Here is a 19,878-nt window from a genome sequence, read left to right as displayed (position 1 = left end):
GATCCTCATCAATGCATAAGTTTGAAGTCGGTGAGATGTATATTGTCGGTCAGCCGACAAGTTTTTTTCCCTACGAACTGCGACTTCTTATCCGCTGTGACGACTTCGAGAGTGACTACAACTACAATACTTGTATTTTCTCGAAGTTTCACTTTCCTATACTATCAGCTAAAGAAATCAAAGGTTTAAAATTTTCGGGGAAACTAAATTCAAACAAGGTTTAAGAGTCAACAATGGTACGACGAGTCATTTTCCTTTCTTTATATTGTGATGAAACTTCATTTAGACGAATCGAGAACGGTACAACGAATCGTCTTTTTTCTCTAATAATTTAAGGAAACGTCAAAGCTTCCGCGCTTCGCGCGAAAGTGGGAAACTGAATTCAGACAAATAGGGCTTACTAAAAGTCGAAAACGTTACAACGAATCGTGTTCTTTCTCTAATAATTTGAGGAAACGTCAAAGCGCGAGAGGGGGAAACTGAATTCAGATGAATAGGGCTTAATAATAATAAGATTCGAAAACGGTATAAGGAATCGTCTTCCTTTCTCTATATCGTGATGAAACGCCAAAAATTTCGCGCTTCGCGCGGAAGGGGAAAACTTCATTTAGACGAGTCGAGAACGGTACGACGAATCGTCTTCTTTCTCTAATAATTTAAGGAAACGTCAAAGAGAGGGGGAAACTGAATTCAGACAAAATTAATAGGGCTCATTTAGAGTCGAAAACGGTACAACGAATCGTATTCTTTCTCTAATAATTTGAGGAAACATCAAAGCTTTCGCGCTTCGCGCGAGAGAGGGGTAAACTGAATTCAGATGAATAGGGCTTATTAAGAGTCGAAAACGATACGACGAATCGTCTTCTTTCTCTAATAATTTAATAAAACCAAAACTTCCGCGCTTCGCGTGGGAGGGGGAAGCTTCATTCAGATTAGAATTAAGAGTCGAGAACAGTACACCGAATCGTCTGCTTTTTCTCATAATTTAATAAAACGTCAAAACTTCCGCGCTTTGCGCGGGGGGAATACTGAATTCAGAAAAGGATAAACAGTCGAGAATGGTACAGCAAATCGTCTTCTTTTTTTTATAATAATTTAATGAAACGTCAAAGCTTTCGCGCTTCGCGCGGGAGGGGGGGGGGGAAACTTCATTCATCCTAGGATTACCAGTCGAAAACGGTACAATTAATCGTCTTCTTTTCCTAATAATTTAAGGAAACGTCTAAGCTCCCGCGCTTCGCGCGGGAGGCTCATCACCCACACCCCCTTATGAGCGCGCTTTTAAGTGATTCTCTTGCTCACTACCGCCCCTCCCTAAAAATAAGATCCTAGCTCCGCGCCTGCATTAAAATGTATAGCTATGATGCTGACTAAATTTAAGAAATAATTCGTATATTAATGTCGTCGAGGAAAATGACCATTTAGCGCATATGCAAGTACTATAGATAGTCCATAGGAAAAACAATTTAGCCTTCGGCCCCAGGTTTATAGGGTTGACTTTGTAGATATTGGAAATTTAATTTTGTCGGTAATTGGTGGCTACTTTTGTCGGTAATCGTTGGCCTCTACACCCCCCCCCCCCCACTGAAAAAGGTCTAGCGACGCCCCTGGCCAGATCATGCCAATATGGATTATTGAGTATCATAATATCAGTTGATTACTGGTCTCAACTGGTAAATCTACTAGAAATTTCAACTGGTAAATCAACTGGTAAAACTATTGGTAAATCAACTGGAAATATAAACTGGTCTCAGATGTCGATTGGTTTTTCAACTGGTTTTTTCAACTAGTCCCAGTTAGCGTTGTTTTACATTTCCATATTAAAAACCAGTTGAATGTACTGGTTTCAACTGTTTTTTGAATTGTACACCCTTTATGATCGATTCCACACCCTGTGGGGACTAAATCTACACCTAAACAACAAATAGTGTGAACTCAACACAAGTGCAGACTGTAAGAACTAACTTATGGCTGGACGTATCGGTTCAAATGTAATGAAATTACCTAAATACACAATTCTGCCTTGGCGAATATCTTCTCTGTACTTACACATATAAGAAGACCATTATGTACTAGTTAGTAAAACGACACATCTGCTAATTTCATTAAATTATCAAATATAACCTTCGGTACAACCCCTTATTCTTGATCGGATAACCTTCACACAAAATATGCCCAAATAAAACATGACCCCCTCCCCTAACATGACTAAAATATGTGAATTATGCTTATTTTTCTTCATTTGGCAGTACCTATATTGAGCGACAGTTTTCTAATCAGCATGAACTTTTTTCTCTTTCAAAGCAATTTTTTTTTTTTAGGGGGCGGGGTTCCTGACCCCTCCGTAGTGGGTCAGATCATGTGGAATCAGTGTCCGAGTAAGCGACAATGCAAAAGAAGAAAATAATTCTAATTCTGCGTTATCTAGATTTAATCCGATGTCCTTTGAATCCAATAATCCATTTCGTAAACTGCAAATCATCAAGAATTATGCGTCGAGGAAATTCTATTTGATTAGATCTCTGAAGCGCTTTAATGCTCCAAGGAAAGATTTGTTGACAGTATATACATCGTACATACGACCTACATTGGAGTATTGCGTACCTCTGCGGCACTCTGGTATCACCGTGCAGTGCAGCAAAGCAATGACATAGAGATGATCCAGAAAAGGGCTCTAATTCTCTCTGACCAATATGTGAGCTACAGAAATGCCCTCCAGAAAACCGAGCTTGCAACACTGAGCGAAAGAAGGGACAAACTATCCTTAAAATTTGCAGAATCGCTTCAAAGAAACTTCAAAGACTGGTTGCCTGAAGCACAAAACCAACGTCTCTGACGTAGCAATAGACTGAGAGAGTTCAAATGCAGAACAGAAAGGTTCAGAAACAGTGCTTTGCCTTTTCTTGTTAGGCTAATAAATCGTCATTCCGAGTGAATCGTTATTTGATGAAAGACTAAATTATGATTATTGATTACACTCAAATTTAAATAGTTATTATAATGAAATGAATCTCAAAAGAAATGGACAGTATAAATAATATGCAAATTAAAAAAAAAAATCATACTGGAACGCTTTAATCTTTACAATGTACCTTATGTCCTCCTCCGCCTTTTTCGGGACTTTCTACTCACTAGCCTCGAGTCTTTTTAATTTAATTTACTGTACGTTTAGCACGACTGATATCTTTGATCATACTTAATTTCACAATTGTACTATGTTTGAATTTGACCACCTATGGAGAGTTTCATAACTACAATACTACAATACCTGATGTTTCCTGTCAAACGTTTAATTTAATAATTTGTATACGCTTGATATATTGGTGGTTTATACACGCCATGAGGATCTGTACATTTTAAAGCTGATTAATAGAAGGCTCATTACACATGTTTTTCACCTCAACTTTCTTGATATATTCCTCTTACTTACCCTTCCTTTCTTTTCCTTTCATTCTTCTCTCACCTTTTGTTGATTCTTGCTCCTTGCTCATATTCCTCATTCATCCCTTCTTTCTCTCCATACTCATTGAATTTTGATATAGAGTTTTTAATATGATATTTTTATATAATATGTTATAGTTCGAAGACTATTGTACTTTTAACTTGTAAATACATGTACTTTTCAATTGTATTCTAATGGCAATTCAATAAATTGTAAGACTGCGACGATGGAATTTGTTCAATAAAACCTTTCTAATGAGCAAAGGTCATTTATACTAAATTTATTATTAAAAAAACACAGACATTAATATTGGATAGGTGCTCATGAAAATTATGTAATCATTCAATACATTAATTTCATGCAGCAATGGTCATGATGGTGCTGTCCATGAGATCATATTCGTTTTCTTATTTGATTGTCAGAAATCTTTATCTATGACTTAAAGATAAAATGGAGGTCTGGTCATGCGATTGCATTGTGAAAGAAAGATGGGGATTGAATCAGACAAAAATGATCAAATAGCATGTAAATATTGGTGTGTGCTGCAAGGTTCTGGAGTGAAAATCATAAGAACTTTGGCCCATGCTGTCTTGGTAACAAGCACTGTACACAGAAAGATTTGTTGGGACTACACAAATGTTGTCGGGACTGCTTAACAAGATTTACCTATCTTTCTATGCTAATTACTCAGCCAGTATACATTTTCTACCCAAATTGTTTGGCAATTGACATTTATTTGTAATCTTGAACATTCAGTGTAAGTTTCTTTTGATTCTGTAACAATTCATTTTTTTTTTTTAACCAGAACTCAAATTTATCTTTGATATATCCCCTCCTTATATAGCTGCAAGAGAATCCTTGGTCCGCCACTGATCGGCATCCTTCAAAGTGCTCTTGAGAATCCTGTAAGCCAGTCATTATAGATAACAATTATCAGTTCAACGACTCGATGGTGTCAATTCAGTATCAAATGCACATCACATGATCGCCAGAGGGGTCGAAAATGTCCCCCTATACTAGTATTTTGCATACTTTCAGAAACGTTTCCACAAAATATGACCTCTCTCTCTGCTTGAACGCAGGTATGAAATAGGATATACATAAATAGCAATTTTTCGTTTATCCTTTACATATATCCACAAAAAGTACCCTATTTTCATGAAAGCATTGTAAGTATGAATTCACAATCGTGTTTGCGAACTTCGTAAAATTATGACCCTTTCCCACTAAATTTCTAGCTTTTTCAAAATTACAAACAAACAAACAAAATAGCAATTAAACAATGTACCTCTTTTCTCATATCTAAACAAATGATAATGGTAATGTTATACCTACCACTGGATTCAACAAAAAACGTGGGTTCATTTTAGGGTATGTTGTTAGCCATAAGTATCACGTAGTCATCAGTAAACAATGTCGAAATATATGTAGGCATATTATCTTCAGTTTTTTTTTTTTTTTTTAAATTTGTACTTGCTTTGTACATGAGCTCTGACATCGGGCGGAACCAGGAACTTTGGAAAAGGGAGGATGAAAAACAAAAAAATTACTCACAAGCAAAAACAAAAAATGAAAATAAGTGTGCACATTTTCATGTGCATTCTTGGTCTAGCATTTGATTGTAAAACTAGGGGGGGGGGGGGGGGTGGGGGCGGTTGACACGAAAATACGTATCGAGGTTACGTTCTGGGCCCTGTTTCATAAAACTTGATATCAATAACAAGTTACAAGCTACTGTTATAAGCTACTGTAATCATGGCCTCTGATTGGCTGAGGGCAAATTTGTCATAGAAATTTAGCAGTTGTTATAGATAACAAGTTTTATGAAACGGGCCCCTGGTGCACGTCATAATTTAATCACTATTGAGCTATGAATGGGGGGGGGGGGTGCACGGCCTTTAAATCCTCCAATGTGTCCGTCGGTAACTTGGAGTATCCTAGGCGAAGAACAGCCCATGAGACCAAGAGGGGGAGGGGAGGGGGGTGCAGAATGTTTGATAGTCGATGAAGTCCGCGGTGTAAGAGTTAGGGCGGGGACGAAACATGACAACGCGAATATAGCATTATCTTGTAGAAGGGTGAGGGAACTGGGGAAGGGGCAGTTGCCTGAGTGTTAATTTTATTTTAGGGGTAGCAAATTGAAAGGGTGTATTAGCCTTGTTTTTCTTCGATCTTCTTTTTGTTCGCTTGCTTTCCCCATTTCTTCCTTTTTTTTTATTCGAGGAGGGGGAGAGGGTATATATTTAGTTGGATATATATATTCAAAGTTGAACCTCTTTGAAAGTATATTTTATCTTTTATCCGTTTGTTTGATAGTGATTATCATTCAGGATGCGTTTCGACGATATTCTTGGTGAGCTGGGCTCGTTCGGGCCCTATCAGAGACGCGTTTATCTGGCCGTATGTTTGATGGCAGCTACCACTGCATTTCACTCCATGACGCAAGTTTTTATAGCTGGGACTACAGATCATTGGTGTACGGTAAGGAGAAAAGGAAATTGTTTTTTATTAGAAAGAAATGGATTAGAAAGATATAGATAGATTGAGAAACTTACAGATAATAATAATACTAATAATCTGGATTTCTACAGCGCTTGATATGAAATACCGCCTCTAAGCCAAGAGAGAGATGGAAAAAAAGGGCCAAAAAGGTCATAGAACAGAAAGGAATGCTAGAATGCTCCCCGAGAGCGGAGAATGTGCAGACATTTATACGTGGGCAAGCCTGAATGAAAGGAGTAATATTACATGTATACATCTACAAATGGCTTACAGACATCGTCAGTGTATTAAGAGCTATATATAAACCAAGAACATTATCACTATTTTGTTCAAACCAGGCTGAAAACTGGGAGAATGAGAACTGCACTGAGTGGAATTTATCTGTTGAGGAGTGTGAGGAGGCGAAGAAGAACGGTAGTATCCCAGTCCGTTACGGGGACGACGGGGATCTCGTCTACGATCAATGCTATATGTATAACATCACAGGTAAAAGTAGAAATTAAAAAATTATAGTATAAAAGTTATTTTCCATAAATAAATGCCGGCCACATAATTATTATATACAACAACACATGAATACATATACACAATACAAGCACATGCATGACGCTCGAAACTCTTGCAATATAGACTACCTATTATTTATTGGCTTTAAAAGCGAATGAAAATTGTTCATTCGCTTTATTAATATTGGAATGTTTAACTACTTTACAAGCAATTGCACAATCTTCTGGTGTCAATCTTTGACTTCGAACTACTTTAATGAACGAAAAAGTGAATGAATGAATAAGTAAATAAATAATTAAAATTAATAAATAGATAAGTAAATAAATATCATGAATAAATAAATAAAAAATACATAAATGAATAAGTACATGAATAAATAAATGATAATTATACATGAATGATGATTTTTTTTTTTCTTTCGCACAAAGGCGTGGATTTTGACCCATCATACAATTCGCCGACGAATGGTAGCGCCGAGACTTTGCCGTGTCAAGATGGTTGGGAACACGATAAGAGTCAACTGAAGTCATCCATCATACAAGATGTCAGTTTTCTTTTTAAAAAATTTCTTATTGTCTGCATATAATTTGGCTTAGAAAGCAGCAGCCTTGCATGCTTACCTCAGAAGAACAGAATGGCCTTCCTCACTTTAACACCTCCATTAAGAATTGAATACTTTTATAGCCATTCATTTTTATAGTGCATTCAATATTGTGTGGCATGATAAATAAACTCATGATAAATAAATCCTAATAGTTAATATTAGCTTGAAACACCCTGTTGAAAAGGTTGCAATGAGTTCTTAAGACCGTTTAGATTTTGTATAATATTAAATCAAATTTTGATTCCTGTGTATTGACTACAACGGCTGTGTCTCCAGAACAAACAAAAAGGATCAATAAGAAAACATAATCAAAAAAGAATTCTGGCCATGTTTGCTACGATCTCTGACAAACTCTGTTAGATGGAGCCCAATTATTATCCAATAAACTTTTATTACAAATGTGTTTTTTTGCAGTGGGATCTAGTATGTGAAAAGAAAAACTTGCCCGACTACGCTCAATCTGTGTTTTACTTTGGTTATATGGTTGGATCTATCTTCTTTGGGGTCCTTGCAGACAAGTGAGTCCAAAGAAATTTTCTTTCTTTCTTTAAATTGTTTATTATTTATTAATTTTGTTTGTATTCATTCATTTATTTACCTAGTTATTTGTTTATTTTAAAGATATTTATTCATCTCTCTGTTTATCTATTTATTAACTTATTCAATTTAATACTCATTTCTCTTTTTATTTTCTTTGATCATCTCAGAATTGGGCGATATCCTACTTTGTTCATTTGCCTCGGTGTCCAGGCTGGTGTAGGTGTACTCGTCGCTTTCTCACCTAACTACTGGGTGTATATTGTCCTTCGATTCTTCCAAGCGGCTGGCAACAAGGCTGTTTTACAAGTTGCATTCATCATAGGTATAATAATCTGTTTTAATCAGTCAAAGTTTGTGTTCTAAATGCTTTCTGATTTTGATGCGCATTGAGCATTCAATTCAATTTCGGTTTATTAATATCAACATATACAATGTACAATGCAGTAGTCCAGGGACCAATAATGCAATGTTTACATAAAATGTGCATAAAAACAGAAATGTACAATACAAATGATAAAAAATAAAGTAAACATAATAGTATCGTAACAAAAATGAATGGGACAGATACTAGGTTCAATCCACTGATTTAATTTACGCCTCTCTATATCCACACCGACCCACATGCACACACACTCTCTCTCTCTCTCTAGCTTGTCCTCTTACGTCTCACTCTCCCTACCATACTCTCTTTCTCTCGTTCTCTCTTCTTCATTTAGCTTAAATGCATGCATCTTCCTGTCCTTATTTTTGGTTTCCACGGAATCTTCCCAAGTTTACCTTGAAAGTATTCATCTTGTAATAAGATGCTTTTGATCGTATTACTCCGATACTTGTCTCTATAAAATTGATAGTTTTGGTTGACTTATAGTTGTGATGTTTTTTGGGGAAAATAAAATCGTAAGAACAGGAAGTCAGTTAAAAGTAGCGTACCGGTAACCTGGTCGTTTCATTTCGGCATAGTATTGGCTGTTTAGTTCTACGTATAGTGAGAAGTATATTCAAAACGAAAAGCCCCTCCATTAACATTCAATTTCGTAGTTGCGTACATGCATTGTATATTAGGCTACTAAGTTTTAAAAACTATATATGTAAGGTGCGTTGGAGAATGTATGGTGAAAAGGAATAAATTTCACGTCTTTCTTCTTTTGAATATAAATTATTAAAATGTCATTATTACAGGTGTTGAGTTTGTAGGACCAAAATGGCGGACGGTGGCCGGTATTACCATCCAGATTTTCTTCGCCTTCGCCTACATGCTTCTTGCTATCATCGCATACTTTGTCCGGTATTGGAGGACTCTGCAGCTTATCATCTCTGCTCCACTGTTCCTTTTCTTCCTGCTCATGCCGTACGTCTGTTTTAGTTATTCTATTTTTGCTGTAATCAAAATTATGGTGGCCCTGATAGGACATCGCGAAAAGACGAAATCGCGAATTATTCCAGACGAAGTTGGCGACGAAATTCACGATATCGTCAATTTCATCGTGAATAACTGGCGATAAAATTCACGACGTCGTCAATAGACGAAATCGCGAATTATTCACAACGAAATTGGCGACGAAATTCACGATATCGTCAATTTTATCGTGAATAATTGTCGATAAAATTCACGACGTCGTCAAAAGACGAAATCGCCAATTATTCTCGGCGACATTGACGAAATCGTGAATTTCGTCGCCAATTCCGTCGTGAATAATCCGCGATTTCGCCTATTCGCCATGTTCCTTCAGGGCTACCATACAAAATAACGCCGTCATCATAACAAACATCGACTTTCCACGAATTTGGGTGTCCTGCCAGTGTCACAAATAAGGTATACAAATATGCTTTTCTGACCGTTATTTATTGAACAAAACCTTTGAGCTTCCGGGGCTCCGGCCCCTGGACCCCACACCAATTCGTGACATGCCAGCGTCACAATTAAGGTATAAAAAATGCACATCTGACGATAATTTAATGTATAAAACTCCTGAGCTTCTGGGGGCTCCGCCCCCCCCCCGGACCCAATGCCAATTTGTGTCCTTCCAGTGTCACAAATAAGGTATAAAAATATGCTCATCTGACCGTTATTTATTGCCCCAAACCCCTGAGCTTCCGGGGGATTGGCACCCTGGACCCCACGCCAATTCGTGACCTATCAGTGTCACAAATAAGGTATAAAATTATGCTCATCCGACGGTAATTTGATGTATAAAACCCCTAAGCTTCTGAGGGCTCCGCCCTGGGAAAAAAAACGTGTAAAAACACGTTAATTTTACCTATTTTTTTTTAGATAGGCCCCCGTGGTGTTCAAGGGGGAGGGGGTGGGGGGGGGGGGGGGGGCGGGGGGGAGGGGGGGGGGTAGTGAGCACTAATTTTTTTTGGGGCCCTCGAAAATTTGAAAAATCGCACCCGCCCTACTTGAACGCCAGGGGGGGGGGGGCTTTTAATTTGCTTTAAAAAAACTTGAGTGAAAGTGAATTGATTCTGTTTTATTCTTATTTTATTAGCTTCGTACCAGAATCAGCTCGCTGGCTTCTGTCTCATGGTGATAGCAAGAAAGCCGAGAAGATTATTCAGAAAGTCGCCAAGGTCAATAAAAGAAAACTACCTGATCCGCTCTTCACAGAAGAAGAAATAAAAGAACAGGTACGTTTGGATCATGTTCAGAGAACTTCTTTATTTTTTTTAAATCCTGATTTAAATAAAGACTGTTTTTAGTCGCCGGTCTTGGTGTGTATCAGTTATGTGACAACAGTATTTACTATCACAATATATGCATGAAAACAGATGAAAGTAAAATGTCAAAGCAAATCATTCTTTGCAAGAATTCGTTCAATTATTGATGACGATTGTCATATTCCCCGCATCTCAAGATGTGTATGATATATTCTAAAGTGTTCTATCTTATTCGTATTCGTGTCAAGGAAGCCGTTAGTTTAGAGCCAAAAGCTGGCATCTTCGATCTCTTCCGAACACCCGTACTCCGTTGGAGAACCATCAACTTCATTTATAACTGGTGAGCCATTCTGATGATCATTTGGGACGTCCTGCATTAAACGTTGCCATCAATCGAAGCTGATTCGGCTTTTATTCTGACTGGGAGAGTTTAATAAACTAAATTCCCGTTGTTAATATATTTATCATTATTTAAAAGCTAACTCAGGGTATTACTTAATAAAAAAAAAAGATTTCCTATCTATACAATTGCTAATTTTTCGAAATACGTGTTTGCGATGGGCTTAAGAACCCATTCTGGGTTGAACCAAGGAGTTCCTAGGTTGAACTGCGCTATATACAAGCTATACTCTTTTGCAAAAGGAATTGAACATATATGATAATAGCATTTATAGTAATTCACAGCTGTATCACAAAGCCTTTACTTTCATTAAAATCTTACTTCTATTTTCTTCAAAGGATGGTTAATAATATGGTGTACTATGGATTGACGTATAGTACTGGTGACCTCGGGGTCAATGTCTACCTGAACTTCTTCCTGTCTGGAGCAGTCGAGATCGTCGGTTACCTCTGTGCCATATTCGCCATCGAATTCTTTGGTCGTCGCCCTAGTATTGCTACTTTCCTTTTTATTGGTGGATCTGCATGTCTCATCAACATTGGTCTACGTACGTAGTCATTCACTTATTTTTAGTTTATGTATCTTATTTTTTTTAAACCAACTTAGTTATGTGTAGCACTCAGAATAGGGGGTTTCTTTCACGAACAATGGCCAAAACATGGTGACCCAAAGGTTTCGCTAAAGGGAATTACAGGCGCACCGGTTCTATAGAAGAATAATTATTTTTATTCAATTATTATTTAATTCTTTTGTTTTCTGGAAGGGGGGGGGATGTCGGGGGCTTTTGTGCTTTAAAGGTATTATGTCCCATTTGCAGGCCAAACAAATGCAAAAGTTAAATTCCAACTGCATTTGAAAGATAATACTAATTTAGAACTTCCCTAAAAAAAGGTGGGGCTTGAAAATGTCTTCAAGTGGGAAAATAACGACTATTAGTTGTCAAATCGACTTTAGGGCTATAAAGCCCAAAAGTAATAGTCTTGATTTTCAGACAATTGTACCGAATGGTCATACGTTTTATGCTGCGCAAAGATTCAATCAGTTTAATCTTGGCCATCACAAGAAGTGGGTTATTGGTGTAGACAAATGCTCATGTACCCTTTACAACTCTTTTCATGTGGGTTATTACCAAAGAAGAAAAAAAGCCAGTCAGTCACTCAATAGTGTCTGACAGTGAAGTCTAGCAAGTAAACGGGTTTCCTTGCATAATTTGAATATGAGGGCACTGCTAACATTTAAATTTCACAGGTAGGACATACATGATATATTCATAATTCCTGCAAAGTTTTACAGCATTTGAGGTTGGCTGCAAAAGGGACATAGTACCTTTAAGGGCCTTTGGGTTCTTGCATTATTTTTCTACATGTATCTCGCTTTGATTTATTCTAAAGGTATTTTTGTAGCCCCAGGCCCCTACTAACACCGCTACTGGAAAAACGTGAATGCAATAATTCCGCGACCAAAATCGTTTAATTTTTTCTCCTATAAAACTTAATAAATTGTTTTGATTTATGTACAACTGAAAAATGTGAGCAGTACATTTTTTTTTCTCCAACGAAATAATCATCTAACGGGTCTGGAATATCACGACAAACATAGATTCATATGGAGCATTCTGTATATAATTTCACTCTAATAATGCTAGGTTGTCTTTTTTGATTTTATCAGCCATTGGTACCTGGAACACAGTGGTTGCCCTGACAGGGAAGTCATCAATATCGGCTTCCTATGCCATAGTCTACGTTTACTCAGCAGAGTGTTTCCCAACGCCTGTCAGGTAGGTATATCAAGTAACCCTTAACTAAGGTTGCACGGGGCGGGGGGGGGGGGGGGTACGTGAACCGCCTCCATCGAATGCGAAAGGGGGAGATATGGAGGGAAATGAAGAGAAGAGTAGATCAGAGGAAAGAAGAGAGAGAGAGAGAGAGAAAGAGAAAGAGAGAGAGAGAGAGAGAACACAAAACAAAATCAAACAAACAAAAAAAAGAATAGAGGGAATAGATTATTTAAAGAATTTTGTTAATGTTTTGTAAAATGTATTATGCTTTGTTAATTTTGGATGGAATATGAATAAAAAGCAACCGATCAATCTGTTTGACTTCTATGGAATCACAGGAGCATCGGTGTCGGGACCTGTTCCATGATGGCACGCGTGGGGGCCATCATCTCACCCTTGATTCTCATCCTGGGGGACTACTATTACCCCGCCCCTCTCATCATCTTTGGCACCACCACCATCTTGGCTGGTTTCCTCTCCTTCCTCCTCCCCGAGACGCGCGGCAAAAAACTTCCCGAAACCGTCGAGGAAGGGGAGATTTTCGGAACGTAAGTATGATCATGTTAATAATGTAATGATAATGATCTCATTTACCCAGGGAAGCCTCATTCCTATTAAAAGTCCTACTGTTCTTGAAGATGGCTCTGCAATCCTTTCCACACCATCATTAATTGCGAGATACCCGTTTACTATATACCTGGGTCGAGAGGAACAGACATCTTCCAGTGGTGTTAGACGGGATCGAACCTAGGACCTTTCGTATAGGAGTCAAGGGCCTTCACTAATATACCTCTGTTTCCCCCACTATGCTACAGTGTCCCCCTGTCAAAAAATTATGTGAAAGCTATATTAGTATCTAACTCTTTCGACAGTGTCGTGAAACTGTTTATCAATTGCCTTAGTATTTGAGGAAAGATATCTTCGTTTGCTTCCTAGTGGTGTTGTTGGGGCTATTTGTGTTGCCGGTGGTGTTTGGGATGATTCTGATTAACAAATATACGCAGCGATCATATACTCTACGTCTTTTACATGTAGCAATAGTATTCACAGTAGCCTACATGAGTAAAACATGTTGAAAAATTGAATCCTTTTAATTATTTTCATTTAGGAGTCTATACGGAAATTATTTCGTGTTCCGAACGGTGTGGAAATTTAGCAAGCGCACATGCATGAGATGATAGAACATGTTTGTTTTGCAATGTCATTATGACCCTCCCTCGCTTCCTTGTACAAATAATATTGTTCTTGCTTTAAATTCAAATGACATTTTTTGGAACGCTTGCTCAGTAGAATAATTATGAAAAATGTTACAAGAGTAAACATTGGAGGATTATAGGAGAAAATTCTTGTTCGATTTCAAAGCAAATCTTAGTCATAATTCCGACCTCTTTTCATTTTTAGGAAAGTATACGATGACAAGATAGCAGCTGACGAGGCCAAGAAGAAGGAAAGAGATGACATCACTGAAATACCACTCGATGACGTCACTGAAATACCACTCGATGACATTAACGATGGAAAAGCACACACGAACGAAGCTTTTGAATCTGATAATCGTGTTTAGACGCCGACGTGTGATGCCCGTTATACATGGGGGATCATTTTTGTTGACGTAGGCCGGCTATGTCAGAGACAGGCGAATAGTCTTTGACGCCCTAATTTGAGAATGAAATGACATAATGATGATGATAATAATAATAATAATGATAATGATGATGAGAACAATACTTTTGAAAAGGGCCAATTTTAAAGGATGCACACGTTGCGTTTAATCCGTACACGTATTACGTTTCAATCACTGATGCATGTGCTAATTGCCTTGACGTACGCCAGGCTTGATTAGCACAGATAATAAAGAAATCGAATGACGTCTCGTGTCCAATTTTTATAACTCCCGTATACTTGTATAAGTTTTCTGTGTCAGACATAATTTAAATCAACATATTTTCATTTGCATTTGCATTTTCATCATCATTAATATCAAAATCATCACCATTATCATCGCAATTTGAATTGGGGCCTCAAAATGTAATGAAGATATAGAATGAGAAGGAAGACAAGTGAATTTTGTACATAATGATTTTTTTTTTCTTTATCTTGGTGCTGACTTTCAGGTTGTTATTGACAAAATACCAGGTTATAACTATGATAGAAAATTTGACAAAGAAAAACGCCAGATGATTTCTTGGATCAAAAGGAACATTACGGTTCTTGGAAGAGTTACAGCTGCTAAATCATTACTGTTACTACAGTTTAATCATCTTTTTATGGCAATCCCAGATCCTTCAGCTAAGTTTATGAAAACCATAAAAGTTAAGTTCTTTAACTTAATATGGAAGAATAAGCCAGATAAAATTAGTAGGAAACAGGTTGTTGGCACATATGAAGAAGGGGGACTTAAAATGCCAGATATTGAGTTTTTTAACATGCTACTAAAGTTAACATGGTATCGAAGAATGGTTTTAGGAACATGTAATGATGTTAGTCATTTAATGCAATCGTTTTTAACAAAACTATTCGTAGTAGGGTTTGGTGATAAATATTTTTTGGCATTGTCTCATGAAGTTGCTAATCCTTTTTGGAGACATGTGTTTCACGCTCTGTCTTTGTTGAGTCGTATAAAGGGAGATGATTGGTTAACTTATCCATTGTGGAGAAATAGCTCAATAAAAATTGGACAAAAAATCTGTATTTTTAAAATCTTGGTATGAAAAAGGCATGAGATGTATAAATGATTTGATTGATGATAAGGGAAAACTTCTGACTCGTGAGCAATGTGAACAAAAATTCTGCTTGAAACTATATTATTTGTCTTATTATTCTGTAACTGAAGCTATAAAGTGTCGATATCAAATGGATATTGAAAAATGTGAAAAAAATGTAGTAGATCCTCTAATGCCGTCACATATCAACATATTAGTACATGACATAAAAGGTTGTCAATATATTTACAAAACTGTTCTGGGACAAACATATTGTATGCACTCAATATGTCTGAAATGGGAACGACATTTAGATTACACCCCTGAATGTCCAGGAATGCAGAAATATCATAGCATGATATTTCGTTTTACTCCAGATATCGGTTAAAGATATTTTCAGTATAAGATAGTAAATAGGATTCTGTATTTGAACAAGCAACTGTATAAGATGAAAATAGTGAGTAATGATAAATGTTCGTTTTGTAACAAAGAGCTGGAAGATATTGTACATTTCTTTTACAATTGTGAAATCAGTAAATCAATCTGGAATGAAACGGTGAAATGGATGAATGAAGGTTCTCGATTACATATAGAGTTCAATTTAGAAAAATGTAATTTTTGGTTTTGAAGACAAAAGAAACAATGCTTTAAATTGAATGGTGACTATGATTAAGCATCAAAAATTTGTTCAAAGACGAGAGATATATTCATTCTATATCTGGTATGTATAACATTTTTTTTTACTGAATGGCAGTCACTTCAACATTTGTTTGTATGAATTAACAACAAGGAGAGAAATGTGAAAGTATTCTGTTTTGTTTGAGTTAAGGAAAGACTTAATTTCATTGAATTGTACAAATATTTGTTTGACTCAATAAAATAGCTTATAGAGGGCTAAAACGTTTATAAACAATAAAAAAAAAAAAAAAAAAATATCATCAAAATCATCACCATTATCATCATTCACAGCACCGGGTTTAATTATTTTTAAGTCTTATCATGCCACAGGGCTAATCCCCATTGTGCCAAGCCCCAAATCCCCCCGTGTCAGGTTGTTTTGGAGATAATCTCATTAACGCGTCGGTTCTATGAATTGCGAGTGCAAAATACACAGCACAGTCCAATGAGCATGAACAATAACTGCTATTACAAATGGTGCATTGCACGCAAATGGCACTCAAGCGATAGCTCTCTCGCATGGACAAAGCAGGATAACGATAGCGTGCATGCAACCTCATGGCAGGCCATGAGTTAAATCACGATTTAAGGTGAAAAGTTAAATATGATGACAATGGAATACAATTGTTGTATAAATCATTATATTTTCATAATATTTTTATAAATTCATGATATGGTTATTTGTGAGTCCGTGTTGAAAAAAACAAGCATTATCATTAAACTGTCAAGCCCTATAACCCCAAACCTCCAACATTATCTGTTATTTATCAATAGTGATTTTTCAAGAGGGAAATTTGAAAGTGGCATGTATGGTGAGAAAGAGAGAGAGAGAGAAGGGACAGAGAAAGAGAGAGAGATAAAAAAGGGGCGGCATACAAAGTAAAAGGAAGGGGAAAACAGGGGGGGGGTGATTCACTAAGCCCTAAAATCGATCTAAAAATCTTTTTTTTTTTTTCTTTTTTTTTTTTGTTAAATCAATTTTAAGGGGCTAAAATCGAAATTGATTTTAGTTGATGAAACACCTCCTGACCATGTAAAGGCCTACCCGGGAAATTGGGAGGAGAGAAAATGTCATGATTCATTTCATGGGAATTTCTCGAATTTCTAGGCTCAACGCGCACATTATTAATATCCTTAAGCGCTGCAAGTTACTTTGCACGTTATGTTTTCAAAATGACACGCAGCTCCTCTTACACTTTTTAAGGATCTGAAATAAAGTATTATAGTACTAATGACTGCTTTGAGAGACATTATTGTTTTTATACGCTCAAGGGGAGGTTACAATTGAGCTATTGCCCGAGGCAAAGCAGTCATTATTACTTTTATATACCGAAAAGGGTCATAGAATACATGTGCGACCAATCATGGTAATCAAGTTTGTTTACGCTATCTGAGTTTTTTTATATCCCAAATCATTTGGTATCATATTTGTATGGTATCACGCTTGGATAAACAGGAAGCATTGTTTGCGCCTAAGTGATGCCTACAGCAGTGGCGGATCCGGGGGGGCCGGACCCTCCCCCCCCCCCCCTGGCAAAAAAAAAAAGAATGGAAAAAAGAAGGGAAAAAGAAGGGAAAAAAAAGGGGAAAGAATTTTTTTTGTTGGTGCTAAAGAAAGCAAGAACAAAGAAATTTTCCCTTCGCCCCCCCCCCCCCCCACCAAAGCCACTGAACGAAATATTTGACGACGTAACTTTTCCGGGCCCAAATATTTATTTAATTTTTTGTTGTTGCTCAACTGACCATGATTAAATGCTAAAAACCCCTGAGCTTCTGGGGTCTCGGGGCCCCTGGACCTCACGCCATTTAGTGTCCTGCCAGTGTCACAAATAAGGTATCAAAATATGTTCATCTGACCGTAATTAAATGCCTAAAATCCCTAAATTTTCGGGGCTCCACCCCCTTGACCCAACCAGGGGCCTTAAGGCGGGCCCCTGCATGCTTGTCTGACCGTTATAGAATGCCTAAAACCCTTGACCTTCTGGAGGCTCCGCCCCCTGGACCCCACACCAATTCGTGACCTGTCAGTGTCACAAAAAAAGGTATATTTATGCTCATCTGACCGTAATTTATAGCCTAACACCCCTGAGCCTCCGGGGGCTCCGCCCCCTGGACACAACACCAATTTGTGTCCTGCCAGTGTCACAAATAAGGTATCGAAATATGCTCATCTGACGGTATTAATTGAATATATGAAACCCCTGAATTTCGGGGGGCTCCGCCCCCTGGACCCTACGCCAATTCGTGATCTGCCAGTGTCACAAATAAGGTATAAAATTATGCTCATCTGACGATAATTTGATGTATAAAACCTCTGAGCTTCCAGAGGTTCCGCCGCCCGGACCCCACGCCAATTCGTGACCTGCCAGTGTCATATATAAGGTATAAAGTATGCTCATCTGATGATAATTTAATGTATATAATCCCTGAGCTTCTGGGGGCTCCGCCCTCTGGACCCCAGTGTCAGAAATAACGTATACAAATATGCCCATCTTACTAAAATGCCTATACCTCCTGAGCTTCTGGGGGCTCCACCCATTGACCCCCGCCGAGAAACGTTCAGCGGGGCCTGCACATAAGAGTGATGGGGATTTTTTTTTGTCTACCCCCCCCCAACGTTTTTGCCACTGCCAATGTCACCATAACGTACCAATATTTGGCTCGCATAATTTTGAATTTGCCCCCCCCCCCCACCCTAAGAAATCCTGGATCCGCGCCTGGCCTACAGTATGTATTATGTTAGGATTAGCGGAGAGATGAGGTAATGAATTGAATGTATCAAATTAAATGCATTGCATATGCTTTTTGCAGAAGCAAAGACACACACACACACACGCACACACGCGCACGCGCACAAGTGTTTGTTGATATTTGATATGTGTGACATGATAATTTTGATAGGGATGTTATTTGGACCTGCAAAGACCGAATTAAAACCCAAATTCCAATTGTTTTATTCAAACATCACATAGCAGGGTCTAAGCAACTTTGGCACAAGTCGATCTCGCAGACAATGCCTCCTGTTCATCCAACACATACCACACAAAAATGATACTAAATGATTTGGGAGAAAACATTCTTTCATAAGATGTATAATAATTTACTGTTCATAGATGATTTTAAAAATAATTAGCAATTTTCTAGGTGTAAACGCTTTGTTGGACTCACACTGTATATGCAGTCTAGATCTACGTGCATTAACAAAATTATTTTTAAAACGAGATGCAAACCTTTCTTGCTTGTGTTCCTGAACTTGAAGGTGATACTCAAAAAATGAGGTGTCATATGAAAGAGCAGGTTTTTCCAAAGGGGCGTCATTTCGTCGTTACATGTAGATCAAGGCCTACAATCGAGATCGGCGGTCGTCTGCACTGTGTGCAAATGTAGCAACCAAATTAATTGCCCAAAAACTGCGTGGTAGCCGCGCTGCGCATTCCACAAAAAACTTTAACACGTAAACCAATGCACATTCCACAAAGAAATTGTTAACACGTGAACCAATGGATATTTCAGCAAGACTGAACTATTTTCCGGGTAACTGGAATTTTGCTGATTTACTCTAGAACTATTACATGGGTTAGGCATTTTTCGTTTATTTACGGGAATGGCTAAAACCACGACTGCAATTTCGACCAATCAGATGGCTAGATTTCTTAAGTGAGGTATATATATACCTCACTATAAAATCTTAAGTGAGGTATATATACCTCACTCACTTAAGATATCCAGATATCTGATTGGTCGAAATTTCAGTCGTGATTTTAGCCATTCCCGTAAAGAATCGAAAAATGCCAATGCCATTTAAAAATTCCAGTTACCGGGAAAATAATAAAAAATCTCGCTGCGATACCCATTGGTTTACGTGTTAAAATGTTCCTTGAGCGAGCGCGGACATCATACAGTGCTTTTTGTCTGCGATTCCCAACTGATCGAAAATTTCAGTCATTTTTCGGGCGGTGATAAACAGACAGCCGTTCATCAGATTTTCCATGATGTTTTAACCAATCTTTACTCGATAACAGGATAAGGTAAGAATTATTGGTAGTTCGACGGGCATCACACGTCGGC

At 37.7% G+C, this 19,878-nt stretch overlaps 1 protein-coding gene across 1 annotated transcript; it reads left to right on the top strand.

Moving 5' to 3' along the window:
* The first annotated feature begins 6,928 nt into the window (after positions 1 to 6,928).
* LOC592060 (organic cation transporter protein-like) lies at positions 6,929 to 14,119 on the top strand. The gene is made up of 10 exons (XM_030995527.1): positions 6,929 to 6,995; positions 7,470 to 7,573; positions 7,763 to 7,917; positions 8,775 to 8,943; positions 10,085 to 10,223; positions 10,502 to 10,593; positions 10,992 to 11,200; positions 12,322 to 12,430; positions 12,769 to 12,978; positions 13,832 to 14,119. Exons 2-10 carry the CDS (start codon positions 7,536 to 7,538, stop codon positions 13,992 to 13,994), a joined length of 1,284 nt encoding a protein of 427 aa, XP_030851387.1. The 5' UTR covers positions 6,929 to 6,995; positions 7,470 to 7,535; the 3' UTR covers positions 13,995 to 14,119.
* The last annotated feature ends 5,759 nt before the right edge of the window (positions 14,120 to 19,878 follow it).

Source organism: Strongylocentrotus purpuratus, unplaced genomic scaffold (assembly GCF_000002235.5).
Source record: "Strongylocentrotus purpuratus isolate Spur 01 unplaced genomic scaffold, Spur_5.0 spur5_scaffold_21, whole genome shotgun sequence".
NCBI lineage: Eukaryota > Metazoa > Echinodermata > Echinoidea > Camarodonta > Strongylocentrotidae > Strongylocentrotus > Strongylocentrotus purpuratus.
This window is presented reverse-complemented; position numbering and strand designations above follow the sequence as displayed.

Coding starts and splice junctions, on each gene's coding strand:
- LOC592060 (XM_030995527.1), top strand. CDS start 7,536: ATGGTTGGATCTATCTTCTTTGGGGTCCTTGCAGACAA. Junction 7,574..7,762: donor TTTGGGGTCCTTGCAGACAA/GTGAGTCCAAAG, acceptor TGATCATCTCAG/AATTGGGCGATATCCTACTT. Junction 10,594..10,991: donor ATCAACTTCATTTATAACTG/GTGAGCCATTCT, acceptor TTTTCTTCAAAG/GATGGTTAATAATATGGTGT.